Source organism: Pygocentrus nattereri, chromosome 2 (genome assembly GCF_015220715.1).
Source record: "Pygocentrus nattereri isolate fPygNat1 chromosome 2, fPygNat1.pri, whole genome shotgun sequence".
NCBI lineage: Eukaryota > Metazoa > Chordata > Actinopteri > Characiformes > Serrasalmidae > Pygocentrus > Pygocentrus nattereri.
This window is the reverse complement of record NC_051212.1, coordinates 56,491,982-56,518,674: the sequence shown is the minus strand read 5'-3', so window position 1 is coordinate 56,518,674 and position 26,693 is coordinate 56,491,982. Positions and strand designations below refer to the sequence as shown.

The following is a 26,693-nucleotide window of genomic DNA, read 5'->3' as shown; positions in this document are numbered from 1 at the left end:
ACACGCCCACACAGACACACAGACACACACACATACACACAGACACACACACACACACACACACGCCCACACAGACAGACACAGACACACACACACGCCCACACAGACACACACACATACACACAAACACAGACACACACACGCTTATATGGAATATTGATGATGTAAAACAGTGGAAAATCTGGAATAATGAGTTTTCTTTGGTGACTATTTTGCCGTACAGCGCCCTGCATGTCTCCCTCCACCATGAATGGAGTTTAAGGCCAAAACCTAAAAACTAATTGTGCAGCGATTTTTGACAAATTCCCTTAAAGTGATTTTTAATCCTTTCAAAAATTTCCTGAGGGATAAACGAACGGAGATTGAAACAGTTTTAAGCACAACCAGCAGATGGCGCAAGTCTGCACTTTTCCGTCCCAGTGAAGGGTCTGTCCCAAACGCACGTCTTTAAGCAGTGGCACCCTCGAGGACTCTGGACTCACGGGCTTGTAGTGTTGACGTCACTAAGTGCTGACTTAGAGGAGGCACTGAGGTCTGTTTGGGACACACCCTCGGCGCATGCGCAAACAAAAGCGAAAGTTCAGCCGAGACGGAGAGGAGATGATTCACGTCATCATCTGGATTTAACACTGTGAACATAAATTACTCTGAGCAGGTAGACACAGGTGTGCTGCACGGCGTGGGGGTGAAAGCAGGCACAGCGTCTTTAATCTGCAGAAGAAGATGTTCCCTGTGGAAACTCAGCGGTGGATCAGACTGGTCGTACAAGTCAGAAGATGGTTGACACTGAAACATCAAAACAAGCATCAGAACATCAGAGTGATCAGGTGTCTCAGTGTAAACGGGTCTAACTGCTGAATATGCTGTAAAACCTGAGCTTAAGGAGGAATAGCAGACGGTGTGGGTTACTGGACTGTGCTGAACATTCCAGAAGGAGTTGTTCATCAGTTCGCAGAGAAATTAAAGGAAAAAGTGGAGAAACGCAGAGCAGTTAAATAACATCCCAGCAGCTCCGCCGCAGCTCAGCAGATCAGGAGTAAAAAGGACGGATGGTAAGAAGAGAAGATCTGTATGATGGAGCATCAGAACTCCAGCAGTGGAGGAGGAGCCTCTGGCCTGAAGTGAGTAGAAGCTTTCTGTCAGTTTGGATGAGCAATAAAAAAGTATCTCAATCAGAAACCAAGTTATGACATTTTAAAAGCCTGAAAAGCCCAAACTGAGAAAATCAGCGGATCCTTTAGTGATCCGACTGCGTCAGGGTGCATTTTAATGGGTGCAGCTCACCAATTTAAGCAATTTAGGCAAAATAAACAAATCAACACAACAGTGTTAAAGAATCGTCACTCACTCACAACACCGTCTGTCTTTCTCTGTATTTGGGAAGCCTAAAAAATGAGGTTTGCTGAAACAGCATGTCTTACTTTTTAAAGACAAATCAATGGTATTAAACACACCTTAAACGCTTCAACGGAGACGTTTTCTAATTTAATTCTAGAAGTACATGTGAAGACTTTGATTGGCCAGTTAACACCTTAGACCCTCCCCATTTGAAGCACTACTGAACAATTTTAAATCAATTGATGGTAAAATACAGATCTGAGATAAGCTGCACTTACTCTGCTAACAAATAAATAACATTACAGAACAACATTAAGATCATTAGTGAGATACGTTTAATAAATGAGCTGTTAAATGTTTGATAAAGTCAGATTTTGGTCAGATTTTAAAAGACTGCGGTTAAAAAACTGCAGACATAAATATTCATTTTGTTCCTGTCGTTGAGATTAATACCCAAACTTTGCCACCAGCTACCACAGTAATAGATGGTCACATTCACATTTCATTATTAGTTATACATGTAATTTAAAGCTTAAAAAATTAATAACAATAAGAAAATTGTTAGAGAATAAGCTAATATTAAGAATTGAGAAGTATTGGATCACTGTATTTGCGCAGTTGGATCTGGAGACCCTGAGCCACCTGATGCTGAGTTTCCCTCTTTCCACAAACTCAGCGTCCGAACATTCTTTCCTTTTTGACATCTTTTGAAAAGTTAGACTTAAAACAGTTTTAGTGAAAGTGTTTAGCCGGTATTAAAAGATTTCTTTTTATTCATAATATTATGTTGGAGGCCTGGGGTTGAAGGGGACAGCCTTTGGTCCCGACAAGAGCATGTTACAAACGTCAAACGTTGCCTCATTGAGTAAAATGTACTGACTTTGAATAAGAAATGTTTGTGTGTGTGATCTTTCCAGATTCCAGAGAGACAGTGCAGTGTCCAGCTGTGTGTCTATGAAGAGTGGTTGGTCCATTGGGAACCCTCCTAATTTCAGCACAGGGGGAGGAGAACCTAGCTGTGTGTCTATGAAGAGTGGTTGGTCCTTTGGGAACCCTCCTAATTTCACCACAGGGGGAGGAGAATCCAGCTGTGTCTCTATGAAGAGCGAGTGGTCCATTGGGAACCCTCCTAATTTCAGCACAGGGGGAGGAGAACCCAGCTGTGTGTCTATGAAGAGTGGTTGGTCCATTGGGAACCCTCCTAATTTCAGCACAGGGGGAGGAGAACCCAGCTGTGTGTCTATGAAGAGTGGTTGGTCCATTGGGAACCCTCCTAATTTCAGCACAGGGGGAGGAGAACCCAGCTGTGTGTCTATGAAGAGCGAGTGGTACATTGGGAACCCTCTTAATTTCAGCACAGGGGGAGGAGAACCCAGCTGTGTGTCTATGAAGAGCGAGTGGTCCATTGGGAACCCTCCTAATTTCAGCACAGGGGGAGGAGAACCCAGCTGTGTGTCTATGAAGAGTGGTTGGTCCGTTGGGAACCCTCCTAATTTCAGCACAGGGGGAGGAGAACCCAGCTGTGTGTCTATGAAGAGTGGTTGGTCCATTGGGAACCCTCCCAATCTTGGCAGTATAGTGGTGCCTTCTGACCCAGAGTAAGTTATTGTCTTGCAGTGTAATCGGGTAACAGGGAGGTCACGGGTTGAAATCCCATGATTGACTGGGTAAACCTGGTTGTGCCCTTGTGACCTTAACCTTCCACTGCCCAGAGCAGCACTGCCCTGCTGGTGATGCTGTGCTGCTCCCAGGGCATGGTTAGGCAGCAAAATGATACATTTCCCTTGAAGGACCAATAAGGTACATAATATATCCAATCAACTTCTCTCATTCCCTTTATAAACCGAGTGTAGTGATATCCAATCAGAGCAGCTCCCCTCATTACCTTTAGAAAACCAGTACAGTGATATCTAATCACTTCAACTCATCTGGTTTAAAAACCTGTGCAAGGGGGCAAGCCTGCCAGTCCTGCTGCCTCCCAAAATGTGCTTCCAACACATCCCCGTTATCTGCGGTCTGCACAGAAGGCGCAAAATAACACACAGGCGCCAGAACCATTCTAACCTAAGGCGACAACGGCAAACCACGCCCACTGCTGCCTCATTCTCAGTTGGGCTGTGGAACAAAGTTAACAAAGCTGACTTTATCGCCTCTTATGCCAATCATTTATCATTACAGCTACTGGCTCTGACTGAAACCTGGATTAAACCAGAAAACACTGCTACTCCGGCGGCTCTATCAAACAATTACTCCTTCTCTCATACCTCTCGTCCCTCAGGAAGAGGAGGTGGGACTGGCCTATTGATTGTAAATAGCTTGAAACACACGCCACTGCTACCAACAAACACGTACACCTCTTTTGAGTATCATGCCACGCTGGTTAATACTCCAGCTAAACTTGGCATTATTGTCATCTATCGTCCTCCTGGGCAAATGGGCGAGTTTACAAATGAACTTGATATGCTGCTTTCTTCTATCCCAGATCAAGACTGTCCCATGCTTATTCTAGGTGATATGAACATCCACCTTGACAGTCCGTGCTCCACAGACTTTATATCCCTCATGGACTCTTTTGATCTGGAGCAGGTTCCAAGCCCTCCGACTCATAAAGCTGGTAAAAATCTGGATTTAATTTTTACTCGCAAATGTGACAATGACTCACCAACTGTCACTCCTCTGCACCTCTCGGATCACTATTTCATACAACTCAATGTGTGTATTGAGAAAAAAACAAGCTGCTCCAACTATGGTCTCGTTCCGCCGCAATCTTAGAGACCTCTCAGCCGACCAGTACTCCTCACTGGTCACTGATAATTTGCCTCCACTAGGCTCTTTTTCATCACTCAATGTAAATGATGCCACTGATCCACTCTGCTCAACGCTAAGCTCATGTCTGGACGACCTCTGTCCCCTAACTACTAGAGTCATGCGGTCAAATAAACCACAGCCATGGCTTAAAAATGATACAGTCAGGGAACTGCGCTCCAGGCTCCTAAAAGAAAATGGCGGGGAAAACATATACAGGCAGACCTACAGAACTACCAACTGCTCCTGGCTTCGTTCTCAACCTGCCTCACTACTGCAAAAGCTGAATTCTATCACAGCAAAATCAACTTTCTCACTGACTCCCGAAAACTATTTGCAACGTTTAATACGTTGCTCAATCCTCCACCCCCACCTCCGGCTACCTGCCTTACAGCCGAAGCCCTTGCCTCTTTTTTCACTGGGAAAGTGGCGGCCATAAGCAGCCAGTTCACTGATGCAACGTGTAGCGGTCCTACCACATGCTCTGCTCCTCTGTATCCCTCGACCAAAGGTGCCATCTTCTCCTCATTTACTCCTCTCACTGAGAGCGAGGCACTGACTCTTGTAACATGTAGCCGTCCTACTACATGTCCACTTGATCCGATTCCTACCAACCTACTACAAACCACTGCACCTGCTATCATCCCAGCTATCACACACACCATCAATGCCTCCATAACTACTGGTGTGTTTCCAACTATCTTTAAACAAGCCCAAGTCACACCATTGCTTAAAAAGCCTTCCTGCAACCCTGCCCAGGTTGATAACTACAGGCCAGTCTCACTACTACCCTTTCTTTCCAAAACTATAGAAAGAGCAGTCTACAGTCAGGTCTCTGGTTTCCTCTCCCAGAATGACCTCCTGGACCCAAATCAATCAGGTTTTAAAAAGGGCACTCCACTGAAACGGCTCTTTTATCTGTGATTGAGGCACTAAAAACTGCCAGAGCTGCAGGACAGTCCTCAGTACTCATTCTGCTGGACCTCTCAGCCGCTTTTGACACAGTCAATCATGAATTTCTCCTGTCTACTCTATCAAACATGGGTATCTCAGACAATGCGCTACTATGGTTCAGATCGTACCTCACTGGGCGCTCATTCAAGGTATCGTGGCATGGAGAGCTCTCCTCAGCCCACTCGCTATCCACTGGGGTTCCCCAGGGATCGGTACTGGGACCCCTTCTCTTTTCTATTTACACCACCTCTCTAGGCCGGGCTATCCGCTCACATGGCTTCTCGCACCATTGCTATGCTGACGACACCCAGCTCTATCTGTCATTCCCGCCTGATGACCCGTCGATCTCTATGCGGATATCGCAGTGCCTCTTGGACATATCCGCATGGATGAAGGAACACCACCTTCAACTAAACCTGTCCAAGTCTGAACTTCTGGTTATACCAGCTAAACAATCCATTCAACACAACTTCACCATAACCATCGACTCACTCTCACTCTCCCCGACAAAGGTTGCTAGGAACCTGGGGGTTATGGTAGATGACCAACTCTCCTTTACGCACCATGTTGCCTCGGTGGCTCGGTCCTGCCGCTTTGCGCTGTACAACATCAGACAGATACGGCCATTTCTAACACAACAAGCCACCCAACTCTTGGTACAAGCAGTGGTCATCTCACGCCTCGACTACTGCAATGCCATACTGATGGCCCTCCCGGCCTGTGTTGTAAAACCACTGAAGATGGTTCAGAACGCTGCAGCGCGTCTGGTCTTTAACCAACCAAAACGGGCGCATGTCACCCCACTGCTCATTGAGCTCCACTGGTTACCGGTTGCTGCTCGTATCAAATTTAAAACTCTTACAATTGCCTACAAGGTGTTAACAGAGCAGGCTCCTTCCTACCTGCACTCGCTCCTAAAGGCTTACAGCACCACCCGGCCGCTGCGATCCTCCAATGAACGTCGCTTAGCTTTGCCAAACATTCACACAAAGCAATCGAGACTGTTCTCATACATGCTTCCCCAATGGTGGAACAAGCTACCTTCCACTGTCAGAGCAGCGGCGTCCCTCGCTATGTTTAAGAAACTCCTGAAGACGGAGTTCTTCAGGGAGCACTTGCTCTAATCGCCTCTTGCAAATCTAGCCACTACCAACCTCATCTCCTTCTTGCCCTCCTTCCCTTCTCTACCCCGCTTTTACCCCTTGGCCTCCTTTAAGGCCTGGCTATGTTTGTTCTATGTACCACATTATTTGTAAGTCGCTTTGGATAAAAGCGTCTGCTAAATTGTAATGTAATGTAATGTAATGTAATGTAAAAACCCAGTGTAATGATATCCAATCAAATCAACTCCTGTTGTTTGACTTAACACGGTACACGGCAGACCACTCGCCGCCTTGCTCGGTTCGGTGCATGCCAGTTAGATATTATTGTCTGATTGGGTCGGTGCCACCGATGTGTCACGATAACATATACTGTTATAATCTCATGGGAGCCCAACACAAACTGTGGAATACAGCATGTGGCCTATCAAAATAGGTAGCGTTTGTTGTTATTTTAACAGGTAAAATTCAAATTTTTGTTCTTCAAAGAAATATTATATCTGATATGTGAATGTCGCTGAAGCATAAAGCTGTCGGACATTATGGCTGTCTCCTCAGCTCCTCCCCTAACAGCAACCAGCTACTCTTAAGGCGAGGCACAGTTCATCTTGAGCAAGCCCAAGAGTTGGGACAGATGCAACGATGCAACGATGCACAAATCATTTAAACCCTATGTATCATTGAAAGTAGTACAAAACCAACATATTAAATATTGAAACTGTATTGAAACTGAGAAATGTTATTGTTCAATGAAAAATATATGGCCGTGTGGAATTTGATGCTGGCAACACATTTCAAAAAAGTTTGGATGGGGCAACAAAAGACTGATAAATTTATGTGATGCTACAAAAACACCAATACATTTAATTGGCAACAGTTCGTTAACACGATTGGGTATAAAAGAGCACCCCAGAGAGACTGAACCTTTCAGAAGTTAAGATGAGGAGGGGTTCACCACTCTGTGAAAGGCATACGTGGGCAAACAGTGCAACAATTCAAGAAGAACGTTGCTCAATATAAATAGCAAAGAACCTGGAGATCTCATCATCTATTGTACATAATATCATTAAAGACTCAGAGAATCTGGAGAAATCTCTGTCTGTGAGGGACGAGGCTGAACACCAGTATCTGCTGGCCGTGATCTTTGGGCCCTCAGGCAGCACTGCATTAAAAACAGACATGATTCTGTAGTGGAAATCACTGCATGGGCTCAGAAACACTTCTGAAATCCACTGTCTGAACACAGTTCATCACTGCATCCACAAACGCTGTTAAACTCTAAAACACAAAGAAGAACCCAAATATAAACCGGATTAGAACTTTTAAACAGTTCTAAACAGAACTTTTTCAAAACATGTTGCTGGCATCAAATTCAAAAAAAGTTTTTAAATTAAAAACAACATTTCTCAGTTTCAACATTTGATATGTTGTCTCTGTACTATTTACAATTTAATATAATGATTTGCATGTCGTTGCATTCTGTTTACATTTACATTTTGACTGCGTCCCAACTTTTTTTGCAAACAGGGCTGTACAAGTGTAACATTGTCATGATTATAGGTTTGTTAGTGAGTTGTGCTCCATGAAGGTTGGATCTTGTGAACAACATGATTCAAAACTGTACAAATGAACACTCTACAAATGAACGCATGAAAGCGCATGAACACTGTATCTATGATATATTTTGGCAAGCAAGTAATCGAGAGTACCCAGCAGAAGCTGAATGCTCAGATCAACTTCAACACATTCTGTTTCATGAAAAAAGGTTATCTTGAGACAAAATGACTAAATTCAGTATATATTAAGTTCAAATGAATCATTAAGTGAAATAAAGAAAGAAGTTTTAAATGGCACGATTTTTTTATCAGTCATTTGTCATTTTAGCAGTTTATTATGATCATCTGATGATGTTTGTGTTATTCTGTTTGAACCCCATTAGGAAGTGTTTCACAGATGAAGCACTGCAGACAAACCATCTGGCAGAAGGAACAGGTGAACGACAGCAGAAGTCTTACGAACAAGCTGATGATGTCCTGCACAGAGTCTTAGAGAAATACAAAACTAACATGAAGAACAAATACGAGATCTTATTTGAGGGAATCAAAACAGAAGAGAACAAAACCCTCCTGAACAGGATTTACACTCAGCTCTACATCATAGAAGGAGAGAGTGAAGGAGTGAATAAGGAACATGAGGTTCTACAGATGGAGAAAACATCCAGGAAACAACTACATGACGCTCCAATCAACTGCTCAGACATCTTTAAATCTGCACAAGGTCTTAAAAGAGAAATGGAAAAAGAAAATGTTAGAGCTGTGACAGAAAAAGAGTTCAGACACAAAGCAAGAAAAGAAGACAAAGAACTAGGAGTGCAAAATCTCAGAGCAGTTCTGACTAAAGGCATCGCTGGAATTGGAAAAACTGTCTCTGTGCAGAAGTTCATTCTGGACTGGGCTGAAGGAAAAGCCAATCAGGATGTAGAACTCATGATTGTGCTTCCGTTCCGGGAGCTGAACCTGATTAAAGACGATCACTACAGTCTTCATGGACTTCTGTGTGCCTTCCATCCTGAGCTCAAAGATCTGGATCCAGATAGTTATGATCAGATGAAATCTGTGTTTATATTTGATGGACTGGATGAAAGCAGAATTCCACTGGACTTTGAAGAGTGTGAGAAAGTATCTGACATCACCATGACATCATCAGTGGGTGTGTTGATGACCAACCTCATCAAAGGAGAGCTGCTTCCCTCTGCTCTGATCTGGATCACCTCCCGACCAGCAGCAGCCAGTCAGATCCCTCCTGAACACATCAACCGTGTGACAGAGATTCAGGGATTCAATGACCCACAGAAGGAGGAGTACTTCAGGAAGAGGATCAGTGATGTAGACCAAGCTGAGAGAATCATCTCCCACATTAAGGCAGCGAGGAGCCTCCACATCATGTGCCACATTCCAGTCTTCTGCTGGATCTCAGCCACTGTTCTTCAGCAGATCATGAAGCAGCATCATACAGAAGTTCCTAAAACCCTGACTGAGATGTACTCGCACTTCCTGATCACTCAGACAAACATGAAGAATGAGAAGTATGAGGAGAAAGATGAGAGAGACCCAAAGAACCTGCTGGAGTCCAACAGAGCCATTCTTCTGAAACTGGCTGAACTGGCTTTCAAACAGCTGATGAAGGGCAATGTGATGTTCTATGAAGAGGATCTGAGAGAGAGCAGCATTGATGTCACTGAGGCCTCAGTGTATTCTGGGATTTTCACTGAGATCTTTAGGGAGGAATGTGTGCTTCACCAGAGGAAGGTCTACTGCTTCGTTCACCTGAGCTTTCAGGAGTTCCTGGCTGCTGTTTATGTATTTTACTGCTATGTGACTGAGAACAATAAGGTATTGCGGATTTTTACACCAGAGGAGAAATTGAGGAGTGCTCCACTGTATTGCTTGCTACAGAGCATTCTGGATAAAGCTCTAAAGAGTCAGAATGGACACCTAGATCTTTTCCTCCGTTTCCTGGTGGGCATCTCACTGGAGTCCAATCAGAGACTTCTCTGGGGCCTCCTGGATGATGAAGACAGTGGCTCAGAGGACATCATACAGTACATCCAAGAGTTAATCAACAGATCTCAATTTAAAGTGACTTACACAAAGAGCAACTCAGAGAAAACCATAGAGCGCATCAAGGGCTTAATCAAAGAATCTGATCGATTTTCCCACAAACAGAGCAATGCAGAGAAACCCTTGGAGGTAATCAAAGAGCGTAATGATAAACAGACTCAGACAGAGAGCATCTCAGAAAAAAACATAGAGTCAATCAAGAAATTCATCAAAAAACATGATGAACATACAGAACATACAGAGAAAAGCATAGAGCTCATCAAAGAGCATGATCATAAACTGACTCAAACGGAGAGCATCGTGGAGAAAAGCATAGAGTTCATCAAAGAGCATGATCATAAACTGACTCAAATGCAGAGCATCGCGGAGAAAAGCATAGAGTTCATCAAAGAGCATGATCATAAACTGACTCAAACGGAGAGCACCGCTGAGTTAATCAATGAACAGGACTTTGAACAGATTTTTACACGGAGTAGCTCAGTAGGTTATTTTAAAGTTCCTGCTGTTAAACTGATTCAAACAGAGAGCATCTCAGAGAAAATCATAGAGCGCATCCAGGGCTTAATAATAAAATATGAAACATCGACTCAAACACAGAGAATTTCAGAGAAAACCACAGAGTTAATCAAAGGCTCTGCTGATCAACAGACTCAAACAGAGAGCATCTCAGAGAAAACCATAGAGTCCATCAAGGACTTAATCAAAGGACATGATAAACTGACCCATGCACAGAGAAGCTCAGGTAAAACCATAGCATTAATCAGAGACTTAATCAGAGGATATGATGATAAACTGATTTACACCATAGAGTGCATCAAAGACTTAGTCAGAATATATGATTTTGATTTCATTCAGATAACAAACAGCACAGAGAAAACAATGGATTGCATCAATAACTTAATCGAAGAGTATTACTGTACACTGACCCAGGCAAAGAGCAGCTCAGAAATAACAATAGAGAAAATCAAGAAATTAATCAAAGTATATGAGTATACATTGACCCAGGCAAAGTGGAGTTTAAAGAAAACAATAAAGTACATCAAGAAATTAATCAAAGGAGAAGACAAACAGTGTCACCTCTCAACTGAAAGATCTCTCAATCTTTTCCTCTGTCTGTCTGAAATGAATGACCAGTCTCTCTCCAGTGAGATTGATAAGTATCTACAATCCGAGAAATGCTCAGAGGAGGGGCTGTCTCCTGGACAGTGTTCAGCACTTGCCTGCATGCTCCTGACCTCAGAGAAGGTGCAGGATGAGCTGGACCTGAAGAAATACAACACATCAGAGGCAGGTTATAGGAGACTGATCCCAGCAGTGAATGTCTACAGAAAAGCTCTGTGAGTGTTATATTTCAGTTAACATAACATTTGCTAGTATTTGAGCAAGATCACTAATCTCAGAGCCCAAGAGCCCAATAAAAAAAAAAACAATTTAAAGATTTACTCTGATTTGCCAGATGGAGGCTTTTTGGCATGCTCAAGTTATTTAATCCAGGTACATCATGGACAGTCACTAAGGTGCTCTTTGGTAATAAGTTCACACCAATGCACTCTTACATGTTATGATTAAAATTTTAAATTGGCATTATTTCCGTGGCAAATAGTGACCATTGTTTTTATCAGGGTGCAATCTCAAACATTTAAAAGGTGTCTTTCAACTTTTTGGACAACAGCTGACAGTCATTCCAGTCACCTACACAGCTGATTAACAGACACTCCATCAAAGGGAATTTGTCAAAACAGGAGAGATAAAAAAGAAAACAAAAGAAAAGAACAATTCTAATAATCAGGCTTACATACAATTCTGCGAGGCCTATAGGAAAGGCCCCAAATCTACTTCCTGATTCAACCCAGGGAACTCAGTGGCCCTAAGCTTCCAATCCACAATGTTTCACATTGAAGTAAAAGCTTTGGTCTTCCTCAATGATGAAGATATCACTCATCTTACTTATAATGTTAGCTTGTAAAAGATCTTACTCATCCTGTTTATAGTCAGTATGTAGTAGTAATAATAGTTTTTCTGTAATATTCTTCTGAAAAAGAAATATAAAATACAAACTTTAAAACATTCAAACAAAAAAAAAGTTTAACGTAATAAAATGTTCACATTCTATGTTTTTTGTACATTTTACTATGTTTTGTATGGCTGGCTTTTTGTATTTAGTGTGCTTATACAATAACTTTATTCCATTCCAATTTTCCTGATTAAAGTATGCCATGCATTATATTTGCTCTCACTTTACAGACTAGCTGGTTGTAATTTCACTGTGGATACCTGTGAAACTCTCTGCTCAGCTCTACAATCAGAAAACTCTGCCCTGAGAGAGCTTGACCTCAGTAATAATGACCTGCAGGATTCAGGAGTGGAGCTCCTTCTTGTTGGACTGAAGAGTTCACACTGTAAACTGGAGACACTCAGGTAATTTTTTTGTGATTCTTAAATGATGAAAAAAGTCCAAAGACACAAAATATGAATGAATTCCTGTCTCCCATCCATGCTAGCAGAACTACATGGAATAAAACCAATGTTGTAATAACAATAATCAGACAACCAAAGAGTCCAGAGCCTGTGGTCTGTGTATATCTTGTTCAGGTCCATTTTGCTAGTGCCATATATTTATTATAATTAGACCATGAGACTGTTAATAACACTGCCAATAATAATAATAATACTAATATTTCAATGCAAATTCACTTTTTGTGGGAAGAAAAGTTCAATATTGGGCAGAATGTGTTGTTTATGCACATGTCACTTTTTATGTGAATTAGTTCACATAATTTTTTTGTAATTCATGGCAATTAATTCAATTCAATAATTCAATTTAATGGTAATTCCATTTATGACTAAACTTTAGCAATGATAGTGACAAACATATGTTGACATTTCAGTTGTTCAATAGATGAAGAGACTAGACTGTGGTGCAATGACACCATCCATGTGTAAGCAGTAGTGAATGGAGATACAGAGACTCACTCTGGCTCTTTGCCTGGATATAGATTAGGCCTGCTGGATTCTTCATTTAATCCCTAATTCCCTGCTTTGTTTCAGTGTGGAAGTTAATCCGGATACTCTATTCTTAAAACATGCCACTAGAGGCAGCTAAAAGTCAATATAAAAAGTAAATATATGTGAATAAGAGAGCAGGCACTTGTTAACACACAACTGAATCTGATTCATCAGCTGTGCTTAATCCACCATGGGTTTTGATGCTGTATGACAGTTGAGAGTGGTTCACACATCATTCCGCTCCAGTCTCTGCTTGTTTGACACACCTTTGATGAACAAGGGCCAATGAAACTATATTCATTTGATTTTCAGTGGAACATCAAAGATTCAGCAATTTTAACACAGTATAATCAACATTCAGTGTAACAATGTATTTTTAATAAAATATTTTCTGGAATGTTTTTAACTATGTAGCTTGTAACTATGCTATACACTTATAATAATATGTTTATTACCCTTTTGCAGACTCTCAGACTGTAATCTCACAAAGGACTCCTGTAAAACTCTCTGCTCTGCTCTGAAATCGGTAAGGAGTTTGGATCTCAGTAATAATGACCTGCAGGATTCAGGAGTGAATCTGCTTTCTGCTAGTATGAAGAGTTCTCTCTGTAAACTTGAGATACTCAGGTGAGCTTTATGTAACTCTTGAACGGAAACACATATGGAGAAAGTATACATTATATGCAATAAACATTATATACATTAAATTGATTAATAATTATTTATTAATTTCATGACTATGAAAATTCATTCTTGTTGTCAAAACAATATGATTTTTAAAATTTAATTCAGGAAATAATTTGTTTAAGATGTGCTGTGAATTTATGATAACGTAATGGCCTCATAATTGTGGAGTTTAACTTTCACCCATACAAGTTACATCTAACTAGAGAAGAAAAGGGTCATTCTACAGAAATGTCCATTTTGTGTCACTAGCGTTTCCAGATATATTACACTTCAAAACATGTTAGGGTTACAGTTTATTTATATTTTTAAATAAAGCAATATGTTCTTTTAGCAATTACACCTGCTTTAGCCACCAATTTAGCAATATTAGTTTTTAAGTCAGTTGCCTTGAATTCCAATCACCACAGAAGAGCTTGTCCTCACAGTCGTGTGTGAAGGCTGAGGCAACATTTTGAAGAAAAAAACATGTTTTTATGCAATTTTAACTACAATAATCTATACATGACCGTGGAATATGTGAACAAAACAAAAGCCAAGTAAATATTATAAAATAAATGAAAGTACAATGAAAGTTGTGGTCTCCAGGAATCGTGTCGCTGGTGTTACTGCGCAACAAAAAATCTTATTTTGAAATAAAAGTCACACAGATGATGTCACTCAACTTTCTTTGACCTGTTTTCTGAGGATCTATGAAGCTCATGATTTCATATGAAGCTTTTAGCTGAAGTCACTGGTGCGACCGACTTTATTCCGAGGTAACTGTGAAAAAATAGAATACAAATGATTGACAGAGTGTGGCTTGATGCTCTGTAGTAGCCATTTTGTAAAATGCATTTTTCATTAAAAATGTCACGGGTGTAACCTGTGCTCATTGGGGTTACACATAAGAAAGGTAACACCCGTGGACATTTCTGTAGAATTATCCAAAGACCGTTACTGTTGTATTATTAAACAGGTGTACCTTAATGTAGTATTAGGTTGAAACATTATTATTCTACTTATTCTAGATGCAAAACAAAGTGATACATGGAGATTAACGTCACTTGTTTAAATTTTCACATATTACTGCACAATATAGATTATTTATTCTTCCTTTACAGACTGGCTGGCTGTAATTTCACCGCAAACTCCTGTGAAAAACTAGCATCAGCTGTAAAATCAGTCAGCTCCTCCCTGAAAGAGCTGGACCTCAGTAATAATTATCTGCAGGAATCAGGAGTGGAGCTGCTCGCTGCTGAACTGAGGAGTTCACACTGTAAACTGGAGACACTCAGGTGACCTTTTTGTGAATTTAATCTTGACTAAAAAAAGTTAAAATGAGAAAACATATTAAACTGTAAACAAAGTGTAGCCATGAGAGTAATATATAAAAACACCAAATGTAAGTTTCTAAACTACCATGGTTGCCCAAAGGTGGGCCACAGTGCAGTGTTTATAGTGGGCCAAGGGCCAAAAAGGTATATAAAATAAAGAAAAGTAGGTTTCAAATGTTTTAGAGGTTTTTAAAAGTGTGATCCAAAGTCTAACTAATCTCTAACTGCAACTGTCAAAATACAATACTGTAAAAGCGCCACTTACTGTTGTGCAAAATACAAGGAAAGAAATATTATCACTACTTACATCAGAACTGCAAACATATTTTGTGAGCGAAATGCTGAGAAACAGTCAACATCGCTCAACAGCTTTGCTCATAAACACTAAGGTGTGTACATTATATATATATATATATATATATATATATATATATATATATATATATACACACACACACACGCACACACGCACACACAGTGGGGCAAAAAGTATTCAGTCAGCCACTGATTGAAGTTCTCCTAGTCTGTAATTTTCATCATAGCTACACTTCAACTATGAGAGACCAAATGAGAAACAAATCCAGGAAATCTCATTGGAGGATTTTTAAAGAATTTATTTGTAAATTATGGTGGAAGATAAGTATTTGGTCAATAACAAAAGTTCAACTCAATACTTTGTAACATGACCTCTGTCAGTGCCAACAAAGGTTAAACGTTTCCTGCAGGTCTTCACCAGGTTTGCACTGTAGCTGGTATTTTGGCCCGTTCCTCCTGCAGATCTCCTCTAGAGCAGTGATGTTTTGGGGCTGTCGCTGGGCAACACGGACTTTCAACTCCCTCCACAATTCTTCTGTGGGGTTGAGGTCTGGACACTGGCTAGGCCACTCCAGGACCTTGAAATGCTTGTTACGGAGCCACTCCTTCGTTGCCGAGTGGTGTGTTTGGGATCGTTATCATGCTGGAAGACCCAGCCACGTTCCATCTTCAGTGCTCTCACTGATGGAAGGAGGTTTTGGCTTAAAATCTCACGATACACGGCCCCGTTCATTCTTCCCTCAACACGGGTCAGTCGTTCTGTCCCCTTTGCAGAAAAACAGCCCCAAAGCCTGATGTTTCCACCCCCATGCTTCACAGCAGGTTTGGTGTTCTTGGGATCAACTCAGCGTTCTTCTTCCTCCAAACACGACGAGTTGAGTTTTTACCAAAAAGTTCTATTTTGGTTTCATCTGACCACATGACATTCTCCCAGTCCTCTTCTGGATCATCCATATGCTCTCTGGCAAACTTCAGACGGGCCTGGACATGTACTGGCATAAGCAGGGGGCATGCCTGGCACTGCAGGATGAGTCCCTCTCGGCGTCGTGTGTTACTGAGGGCAGCCTTTGTTGCTTTGGTCCCAGCTCTCTGCAGGTCATTCATTAGGTCCCTCCGTGTAGTTCTGGGATTTCTGCTCACCGTTCTCATGATCATTTTGACCCCACTTGATGAGATATTGCGTAGGGCCGCAGATCGAGGGAGATTATGAATGGTCTTGTAGGTCTTCCATTTTCTTACAATTGCTCCCACAGTTGATTTATTCCCACCAACCTGCTTGCCTATTGTAGATTCACTCTTCCCAGCCTGGAGCAGGTCTACAGCTTTCTCCCTGGTGTCCTTCAACAGCTCTTTGGTCTTGGCCATGGTTGAGTTTGGAGTCTGACTGTTTGAGGCTGTGGACAGGTGTCTTTTATACAGATAACGAGGTCAAACAGGTGCCATTAATACAGGTAAAGGGTGGAGGACAGAAGAGCTTCTTAGAGAAGAAGTTACAGGTCTGTGAGAGACAGAAATCATGCTTGTTTGTGGGTGACCAAATATTTATTTTCCACCATAATTTACAAATAAATTCTTTAAAAATCCTCCAATGAGATTTCCTGGATTTTTTTTCTCATTTGGTCTCTCATAGTTGAAGTGTAGCTATGATGAAAATTACAGACGTTTCTCGTCTTTCTGAGTAGGAGAACTTGCACAATCAGCGGCTGACTAAATACTTTTTTTCCCCCTCTGTATATATATATATATATATATATATATATATATATATATATATATATATATATATATATATATATACAGTGGGGAGAACAAGTATTTGATACACTGCTGATTTTTCAGGTTTTCCCACTTGCAAAGCATGTAGAAGACTAATTTTTATCATAGGTACTCTTCAACTGTGAGTGATGGAATCAAACAAAAATCCAGAAAAATACATTGTATGATTTTTAAATAATTAATTTCCATTTTATTGTGTGAAATAAGTATTTGATCATCTATCAACCAGTAAGAATTTTGGCTCTCACAGACATGTTACTTCTTCTTTAAGAAGCCCTCCTGTTCTCCACTCATTACCTGTATTAACTGCACCTGTTTGAACTCGTTACCTGTATAAAAGACACCTGTCCACACACTCAATCAGTCAGACTCCAGCATCTCCACAATGCCCAAGACCAGAGAGCTGTGTAAGGACATCAGGGATAAAATTGTAGACCTGCACAAGGCTGGGATGGGCTACAGGACAATAGGCAAGCAGCTTGGTGAGAAGGCAACAACTGTTGGTGCAATTAGAAAATGGAAGAAATGCAAAATAGCAGAAAATCTCCCTCGGTCTGGGGCGCCATGCAAGATCTCACCTCGTGGAGCATCATTGATCTTGAGGAAGATGAGGAATGAGCCCAGAACTACACGGCAGGACCTGGTCAATGACCTGAATAGAGCTGGGACCACAGTCTCAAAGAAAACAATCAGTAACACTCTACGCCGTCAAGGATTAAAATCCTGCAGTGCACGCAAGGTGCCCTTCCTCAAGGCAACGCATGTCAAAGCCCATCTGAAGTTTGCAAATGACCATCTGAATGATCCAGAGGAGGAATGGGAGAAGGTTATGTGACGGAGCTGCCCTCCACCACAATGTACATATGTTTAAATTTTCTAGGTAATGGTGACATTTCATACTCAGAGACACAAACTGTTTTTAAATAGCATTTATTGATTGAGTGGTTATGCTGGGGAACAAGAGTAAACCTGCAGAGAAAAGAAACAAAACTTAATGGTGAATGTGAATGTTTTATTATTTGTAAATTTAGATTGATTTAGTGATGTAATGAAACATATATTATAAACTAACATTATTGAAACACTTGGGGAAGGCAACAAGTACTTACCTGTGAATAGACTCCAGAGGAAGGTAGCCGTGTTTTCAGTCAGGGAGGAAAACAGGACCCTTTGTTTGCTGCGTTTTTATAGTGAACTCCCCCCCCCCCCCCCCCCCCCCCCCGCGCCACGTCATAGCACTTCCTGTTTAGCTCTATAAAAGCCCTAGATGGACCAGAATGAGCCAGTCTTGTGGGAGAGGTAATGGAATGTGGTTGAAGCCTGAAACCCTCTCAAGTTGTGATTGAATAACTGACTATTCAAATTAAGCTGTATATATTTGTAAATATTTTTCTTTTTGGCATTGGATAAATTGCATTTTTGTTTTTTTTTGTTTGGTTTTTCACTGGGATTTAATAAACACCGATTTTTGCACCTCAAACTGGAACGTACCCACGTGTCTTTTCCGTCGGACCATCACAGGTCATGTGGTCTGATGAGACAAAAATAGAACTTTTTGGTTTAAACTCCACTCGTCATGTTTGGAGGAAGAAGAATGATGAGTACAACCCCAAGAACACCATCCCAACTGTGAAGCATGGCGGTGGAAACATCATTCTTTGGGGATGCTTTTCTGCAAAGGGGACAGGACGACTGCACCGTATTGTGGGAAGGATGGATGGGGCCATGTATCATGAGATTTTGGCCAACAACCTCCTTCCCTCAGTAAGAGCACTGAAGATGGGTCGTGGCTGGGTCTTCCAGCATGATAACGACCCAAAACACACAGCCAGGGCAACTAAAGAGTGGCTCCGTAGGAAACATCTTAAGGTCCTGGAGTGGCCTAGCCAGTCTCCAGACCTGAATCCAATAGAAAATCTTTGGAGGGAGCTTAAAATCCGTGTGGCCCAGCGACAGCCACGAAACCTGAAGGCTCTGGAGGAGATCTGTATGGAGGAGTGGGCCAAAATCCCTGCTGCAGTGTGTGCAAACTTTGTCAAGAACTACAGGAAACGTCTCATCTCTGTAATTGCAAACAAAGGTTTCTGTACCAAATATTAAGTTTCTTTTTCTGGTGTATCAAATACTTATTTCACACAATAAAATGGAAATTAATTATTTGAAAATCATACAAAGTATTTTTCTGGATTTTTGTTTTAGATTCCATCACTCACAGTTGAAGAGTACCTATGATAAAAATTAGTCTTCTACATGCTTTGCAAGTGGGAAAACCTGAAAAATCAGCAGTGTATCAAATACTTGTTCTCCCCACTGTATATATATATATATATATATATATATATATATATATATATACAGGGGGGAAAGTCATATCAGTCACCTGCTGATTATATATATATATACATATATATATAATTCTAATTAAATGTTTGTTGTGACGTCTGTCTTGCACACATAAAACACAATACTGATTGTGAGAGCAATCATGTTTTAGCCTAATTGTTGTTACTCGTCACCTGCGTTAGTGAGAAGGTTCAATCCTAGCACAAAGAAACACTCATTAGGCTTCTAACAGTTTGTGCTGGCAAGGTAAGGACACCTCCTTGGCGCTACATGTAAGGTCATTTCATCTGTCATTGCAGCTCTAAAAATGTGTTTATGGCAGAAACTCATATCACAATAATGATAAAAATACAAATGATTGTACAGCTCTATAGCACACTTCTGCACATTGTAATGCACAACTACCATTCATTTATATAATTGGAAAATATAAGGCCATCTGTCAAATGCTGTGAAAATATGAGGTGGCAAGATCACTGCTGGCTCAGTGTTGGATGCCTCAAAACGAGCACAGACATTGTTCCTGTATTTTCAGTGAATATGAAGCCTTGGCACTGCTGATGGTGGTGAGGCTATTTCTACATGCCCTGAGTGCCACTGTTACCCACCACGAATGTAACGATGCAAGCTGTGAGCAGGGAGCGGACTTTAGTGTTCAGCCCGGGCTTCTGCTTGGGTTGTGTGGTGATAGTTCTTATGATCACTATGCTGTCTGTACATTTGCTAATAGGGGTGGGAATCTTTAGGCACCTCATGATTCGATTCGATTATGATTCAGAGGCTAATAGAGCATCCTAATGCATCCTTAGTGATGGCATTTGGTGTGATGTAAACACAGAGACTAAAGATGGTAGAAAGTTTTCAGTAAATAATGGGGCTGGCATTTTACTGTATTCCACTGCTGCAGAATAGTGGCTAGAAACAACTAAAGTGTTCATACACCGACCTTTTTTCATGTAGATGCACAGTCTGCCTCCTCTGGTTTTCCCAGATCATAGGTGCCTGTCAGCGCAGAAGCAGGTTAGACTGTCCGGTATAAAAAAGGAGCAGCCCCGTCCATCTGGTAGTACAAAAAACAGGAAGCACACAGATAGAAATACACACTCAATTCCAAAATAATGGTACAGCAGGTAAAATGCAAATAAAAACAGAAAGCAATGATTTATAAATCGATTTTGACATGCATCTGAATGAAAACACTACAGAGACAAGACATTTTATTTTTTATCTTATGAACTTCATTGTTTTTGCAAACATGTGCTCATTCTAAAATTGATGCCTGTAACACATTCCAAAAAATTTTGAATGTTGTGAAGTGTTAAAAATCTCAAGCAGATCATGCTTGGGTGTAAAAGGAACATCTACCAAAGGGCTAATTCTTTATAATTACGGATGGGTTGAGACTCACCACCTTCCTAAAAATGTATCTTTATAAAATTCAACACTTTAAAAATAAGGTTCCTCAGCACATGACCGCAAAGACAGGTAGGTAGCCAGTGCAGGTCTCTGTTTTGTTGTCTGACTGTTTTGTTTCAGTTTAATGGACGTACTGTTTTCATGGCTATTTTGTACTTCAGGTTTGTGTATGAAACTTAAGAACTGAGCTCCTCATAAGGCAGAGCTTTAGTACCAAGAATCACTATTTCAGTTTTTTTGTGACTTAGTCGTCAAATATTTTGTGACATCCACTGAAAAATATTGGACACATACCTGTGTCATCAGCATAGCTATGAAAATTGATGTAATACTTCCTAATGACATCACCAAGAGATAATCTGTACAAAGAGAAACACAAAGGCCCTAAGATGAACCATTCTGTTAATATGAACTAAACCATTCTAAAACCTTGCGTGAGCGGGCTACCCTGTATGAAAGCCAGTGGATTAGATTGTGTTTAGCAGCGCTGAGCCTAAGATTATTCACAACATAAATCGGTGCTGTCCCAGTTTTATAGTTAGAACATAAACCTGATTGAATTTTTCAAATAACTTGTTTAGTACTAGATGCACATTTAATCATTTAAAGTCAAGTTTTTCTAAGAATTTACGTTAAAAAATATTGAGTATGGAAAGATTCATGCTGCTGTTTTTTTAGTAAAGCTTCACTGAGGCAGCTTGTTGTGGAACAGTACCTGTTGACAGAACACAGTTTACAATAATTAACATTTTGAACACAATCAAAAACCCTCTTAAGGACTAAAGTAGGAACAGGGTCAATGTCCCATGTAGACAAACCTAAATTGTTTATAACAGTTGTAAGAGATAAAAGAGAAAGATGTCATTACTGATATAGGTGGCTTATCAAGAAGATAATAGAAACTTGTTTCATTAGGCTGAGCTACACTCTGTCTTCTCAAGGCTACTTTGAAAATTATTTGCAAATTTCACACTGTAGTGTCTGTTGTAATTTCTCTACCTTTACAGACTAGCTGCCTGTAATCTTGAGGGAAAGGCTTGTGAAAATTTCAGATCAGTTCTGCAATTAGTAAACTCACCCTTGATAGAGCTGGATCTCAGCAACAATGATCTACAGGATTCAGGAATGGACCTTCTCTCTGCTGGACTAAAGAGTCCACAGTGTAAACTGGAGATACTCAGGTGAGTTTTTTGTGAAACCATTTTTGACTGGCAAAAATTAGAAGAATTCAACAATATTTTCCTACATTTTTTATTTGTTCTTAAGAAATGTCCTCGGAGCAAATCCCAAAATAAAGCATTGGTGAATATTTGTGAAAACTGTGTCAGTGGGTTTGAAGAAGAAATTGGTTGGTCAGTGAGGCCCAACAACTATAGTTAAGATATTAACAAAATTATTTATGTTTCCATGTTTCCTTATCCACTATATTTTCAGTTCTATTTATTTTATTGTGACCAACTCGATCATATACAATTACACAAAAATGTGTTGTGTGCTCTCTAAACAATGTTATATTTTTCCTATTCCATTCCTAAATTCTTCTTTGCATATATCATAACATCAGTTGTAATTTGTCTCCCCTTGCAGATTAGCCCTCTGTTATCTTGGGGGGAAATCTTGTGAAACACTGGGATCAGCCCTACAATCAGTAAACTCCTCCCTGAAAGAGTTGGATCTCAGTAACAATGACCTGAAGGATTCAGGAGTGGAGCTGCTTTCTGCTGGACTGAAGAGTTTATACTGTAAACTGGAGACACTCAGGTGAACTTCATGATAATTAGAGATTTTATATGATATGTTAAATGATGATTTCTGGTGTTCAGTGACATTCTGCTGTGGGTAAACCAGATCCTCTTTTTCCATCTTTTCTGCAGATTGTCTGGTTGTATGGTCACCAATGAAGGTTGTTCTTCTTTGGCTTCAGCTCTGAAATTGAACCCTTCTCACCTGAGAGAACTGGATCTAACCTACAATCATCCAGGAGACTCTGGAGTGCAGCTGCTCTTTGATCTACTGGAAGATGCATGCTGCACACTGGAGAAACTTCAGTGAGCTGCTGACTTACTGTCTCTAAAAGCAAGCACACTAGAGCTTTATATCTTTGTTTGCTTACATTGGTCAATTTTAAACACGTTACATTTTTATGTTTTTGTTTGTATTTTCTCCTTCAGACTGGAATATAGTGAGACAATTGGGATGAAACCAGGACTGAGGAAATGTAAGTTCACTGTATTCAGTGTGAAGTTAACACATAATATTTATAGTGCGTTTTACAATCACACTTGTCAGAGGGCAGCTTTTCAGGGATTACATCAAAACCCAGATTTAGGAATTAAGTGGTAAAAACACAAGTTTGTGTTCACGTGGGGACATTAGAATTGTTCGATCGGATTAGAAAGGTATGTTAATGTTAAAATAAAGGATATGGAAATTCTGGAAGCATTGTTCATTTCTCTTTGGAAAACCTGCTGCACTGGTGAAATAGGATGCAATAAGATCTAGCAGAAGCAGGAACAACAAAAAAGCAGAGGTAAGCAAGTAGACATTACAGCAGTGGTCACCAGCCCTGGTCCTGGAGATGAACCTTCCTGTGGAGTTCCGTCCACAATCTGCCATACCTGCTCCAGCCAAGTAACTTATGTCTTTGTTTGGCTGGATAATCTCTGGGAGGAGAATTGGTGACCATTACATTAGAAAACATATTGTTTCCTTATCAATGAGGAATTTAATAGGCAGCCAGTGCAGAGGTGAAACAGTATGAAAAAATGTTCATATTACAGTGAGCTCTCGAATTGCTGCACTCTGGATTACTTGAAATCAAAGATTTATAAGATCTACCAGCCAGAAGGACACTGTAATACTCCAGTCTTGAGGTTATAAAAGTTATTAAAAAAGGATATAAAATATTTTTTAAATAAAGTATTTTTGCAGCTTGGCAATATAATGTAATTGGAAGAACAAAATTCTGATGGTATTATCTATCGTTAAAATGTACCATTAACTGCCCAGATCATATATGAAAACTATGCTGAAATGTTTTTGTTCTTTATGTTATGACAACTGAATCATTTACATAAATGTGCACATTCTGCCAACATAAGTTTATCCCCCCACTCATGCAGAAGGTATAAGGATTGCTTCAGCCCAGACTTTTGTAGTAGGCCTTTTTGTAGTATGAGAAAGTTGTCATTCAATGCACACCATTTATTTCATTTCCTCTGATCTGTGTTTTTGGTACAGATGCCTGTAAGCTCACTCTGGACCCAAACACAGCGCACACACGTCTGTGTTTATCTGAGGAGAACAGGAAGGCGGAGTGTGTGCAGAAGCATCAGCCATATCCAGATCATCCAGACAGATTTAATCACTATGAGCAGGTTCTGTGTAGAGAAGGTCTGACTGGACGCTGTTACTGGGAGGCTGAGTGGAGTGGGGTGGGGGCTGATATAGTAGTTACATATAAAGGCATCAGCAGGAAAGGAGACAGTGATGACTGTTGGTTTGGATGCAGTAATCAGTCCTGGAGTCTGTACTGCTCTGACAGTGGTCATTCTTTCAGCCACAATAAGAAGAAAATTGCTGTACCAGCCTCCGGCTTCAGTTCCCACAGGGTAGGAGTGTATCTGGACTGGGAAGCCGGCACTCTCTCCTTCTTCAGCGTCTCACCTGATACACACAGGTTGACCCACCTACACACTGTCCACTCCACATTCACTCAGCCACTTTATGCAGGGTTCTGGCTTGGGTCTTTCTCCTCAGTTTGCGTCTGTGAGATAAAATAGTTGACTGTGGATTTTTCCGGTTATAACTTGTCATGCTGCAAAGCGAGCGGAGCAAATTTACTTAAGATTCAAAACATGTTGTAGCTTATGTTACATAACATCTTATGGCATTATGTATTTTGTGCATTACGTTGTTATGTATGTATTATTTTGTACTTTTTTGCAGAAAACAGAAGAGCAAACACATCCGATTCACAGGTTTGGGAGGGTTAATTTAAAAGTGTATTGTGCTACATGTTACAGATTATCTGTTACACAATGTCATTGCAACCTAATCCAGAAGATTATTATTATTTGTATTTGTCAAAATCCACATATTCAAATAAATATGAAAGAAATTCATTAAGGTAACTTTTAGTTAATGTGTAAAGTAAAATAAAACAGTCCTTCATCTACATGAATATACGCTATATCGCCAAAAGTATTTGGTCGTCTGGCTTCACACGCATATGAATTTGATTGACATCCCATTCTTAATCCATAGGGTTTAATATGATGTCGGCCCACCCTTTGCAGCTACAACAGCTTCAACTCTTCTAGGAAGGCTTTCCACAAGGGTTAGGAGTGTTTATGGGAATTTCTGACCGTTCTTCCAGAAGCTCATTTGTGAGGTCAGACACTGATGTTGGACGAGAAGGCCTGGCTCACAGTCTCCACTCAGTCTATGGGGTTGAGGTCAGGACTCTGTGAAGGCCAGTCAAGTTCTTCCACACCAAACTGGCTCATCCACGTCTTTATGGACCTGCTTTGTGCACTGGTGCTCAGTCATGTTGGAGCAGGAAGGGGCCGTCCCCAAACTGTTCCCACAAAGTTGGGATGGCGTCCGGTCACGGTACCATGCTGGAATTCACTGAGCTCCTGAGAGCGACCCATTCTTTCACTAATGTCTGTAGAAGCAGTCTGCAGGCCTAGGGGCTCGGCTTTATACACCTGTGGCCACGGAAGTGACTGGAACACCTGAATTCAATGATTTGGATGGGGGAGTGAAGACTTTTGGAAATATAGTGTATCATGTATGTTTGCATAAAGCAGTTCTGTGTCAGCACGATGTTTGAAACAACCTTGCATCGGCACAAAACACATCAAGCAATATTAATTCCATATGAAACAGGAAAAAATTTAATGTCCACATAAAACAGTTTTGTGTCCTCATGAAACACATGAAACAGCCCAATGAAAGAAATCACGTGTTCACAGAGGAGTACAAGATAAAAAGAGTTTAAAAAGTGAAAAAAATAACATCAGATGTAATTTTCAGTAGGGTTAGGGTTTTCAGTGTTTTTTTCTGTGATATCTAGTTAGATAGGAGTTAAGCAAACTCCTAACCTGGTTAGAACTTCTAGAGCTGTACTGAAGTCTCAAGGTGTTAACCAGCAGCATAACTGCAAAGTGCCAGCAGAATCAGCCAGTCATGTCTTCATTTTTAATACGCAGGACTAATTTTTGTGAGAAAAAAACTCGTTATATGCTGCAGTAGTCTGGTTTTGAATGCGAGGTAGAATGGAAAATTCAAATAAAAAGCCAATTTCAACCTCGTTAGTGTAAAGTGACATTACCGCAGTGCTACTACTAAACTACTAAAGTCATAGTAACAGTTAGTATTACTATTGGGTTTGCTCCTCACGTTTTGATGAAGTTGCAATATTTATGGCCCAAATTGAAGGCCTTGGTCACGGTCCACCACTGTAATTATGCATTGTATTCTTGCTGCATGTGGTACATATGATTCTGCCCTAACTGCAAACATATATTTGCAAAGTGCTTGAGCTGCTGAATATACCTTACAGCACTGCAGACAAGAGTTAGTCATTTAAAATACAGCGAATGTAAATGAAAAACAGTGTTCATTACTGGGGCATGGATGGCAGGAGTTTTAGCCAGACATTCTAGTAGAGTGCAAACTAAGACAGCGAGGTCCAAGAGCAGTTTTAGAGATTTAGAAATTCATAAATTTATTTACAGAATACTGAAACAGGATTCACACAGCAGTGGGGCTGCACTTTTTTACATGACACAGGGATACAGCCTAGTATTTAGGGAACGAACAGCTCCCTGAGAACCCTACACACTCCAGTCCACGAACTGCCTCACTGTGAAGGAGGAGAAAAAGAAGAAAAACATACTTTCTCTGGCCTTTTATATTTCAGCTATAACAGACACTTTCAGGCTTTACTATTTCTGGACATTTTGCAAGATTTTTACTGGCATGGGAAGACATTTTATTCCCAGCATTCAGAA

At 40.6% G+C, this 26,693-nt stretch overlaps 1 protein-coding gene and 1 long non-coding RNA gene across 4 annotated transcripts; one reads left to right on the top strand and one right to left on the bottom strand.

The window, feature by feature from the left end:
- The first annotated feature begins 579 nt into the window (after positions 1 to 579).
- On the top strand, positions 580 to 24,797 carry LOC108411188 (NACHT, LRR and PYD domains-containing protein 12-like). 3 transcript variants are annotated; one of them, XM_037532701.1, is made up of 12 exons: positions 580 to 1,121; positions 2,256 to 2,936; positions 8,137 to 9,946; positions 10,952 to 11,154; positions 12,062 to 12,235; positions 13,289 to 13,450; positions 14,611 to 14,784; positions 21,681 to 21,854; positions 22,261 to 22,434; positions 22,548 to 22,721; positions 22,845 to 22,891; positions 23,914 to 24,797. In XM_037532701.1, the coding sequence occupies exons 1-12, from the start codon at positions 1,072 to 1,074 to the stop codon at positions 24,453 to 24,455; spliced, it is 4,365 nt and encodes a 1,454-aa protein (XP_037388598.1). In that variant the 5' UTR covers positions 580 to 1,071; the 3' UTR covers positions 24,456 to 24,797. The 3 variants fall into 3 exon arrangements, with proteins under 3 accessions (XP_037388598.1, XP_017538112.2, XP_017538113.2); XM_017682623.2 differs by having other exon boundaries at positions 8,137 to 11,154; XM_017682624.2 differs by lacking the exons at positions 13,289 to 13,450; positions 14,611 to 14,784 and having other exon boundaries at positions 8,137 to 11,154.
- On the bottom strand, positions 17,829 to 18,107 carry LOC119262004. Its single transcript, XR_005129339.1, has 2 exons — positions 18,024 to 18,107; positions 17,829 to 17,883 (listed from the first exon to the last, which is right to left on the bottom strand). It is a non-coding gene; the product is annotated as an uncharacterized LOC119262004 (long non-coding RNA).
- Positions 24,798 to 26,693: the final 1,896 nt, after the last annotated feature.

What these genes read in the sequence shown, in the direction of transcription:
- LOC108411188 (XM_017682623.2), top strand. Translation starts at nt 1,072, where the DNA reads ATGATGGAGCATCAGAACTCCAGCAGTGGAGGAGGAGCCTCTGGCCTG. An exon ending in GGAGGAGCCTCTGGCCTGAA is followed by an intron (nt 1,122 to 2,255) that starts GTGAGTAGAAGC and finishes TGATCTTTCCAG; the next exon opens with ATTCCAGAGAGACAGTGCAG. An exon ending in GTGGTGCCTTCTGACCCAGA is followed by an intron (nt 2,937 to 8,136) that starts GTAAGTTATTGT and finishes GAACCCCATTAG; the next exon opens with GAAGTGTTTCACAGATGAAG.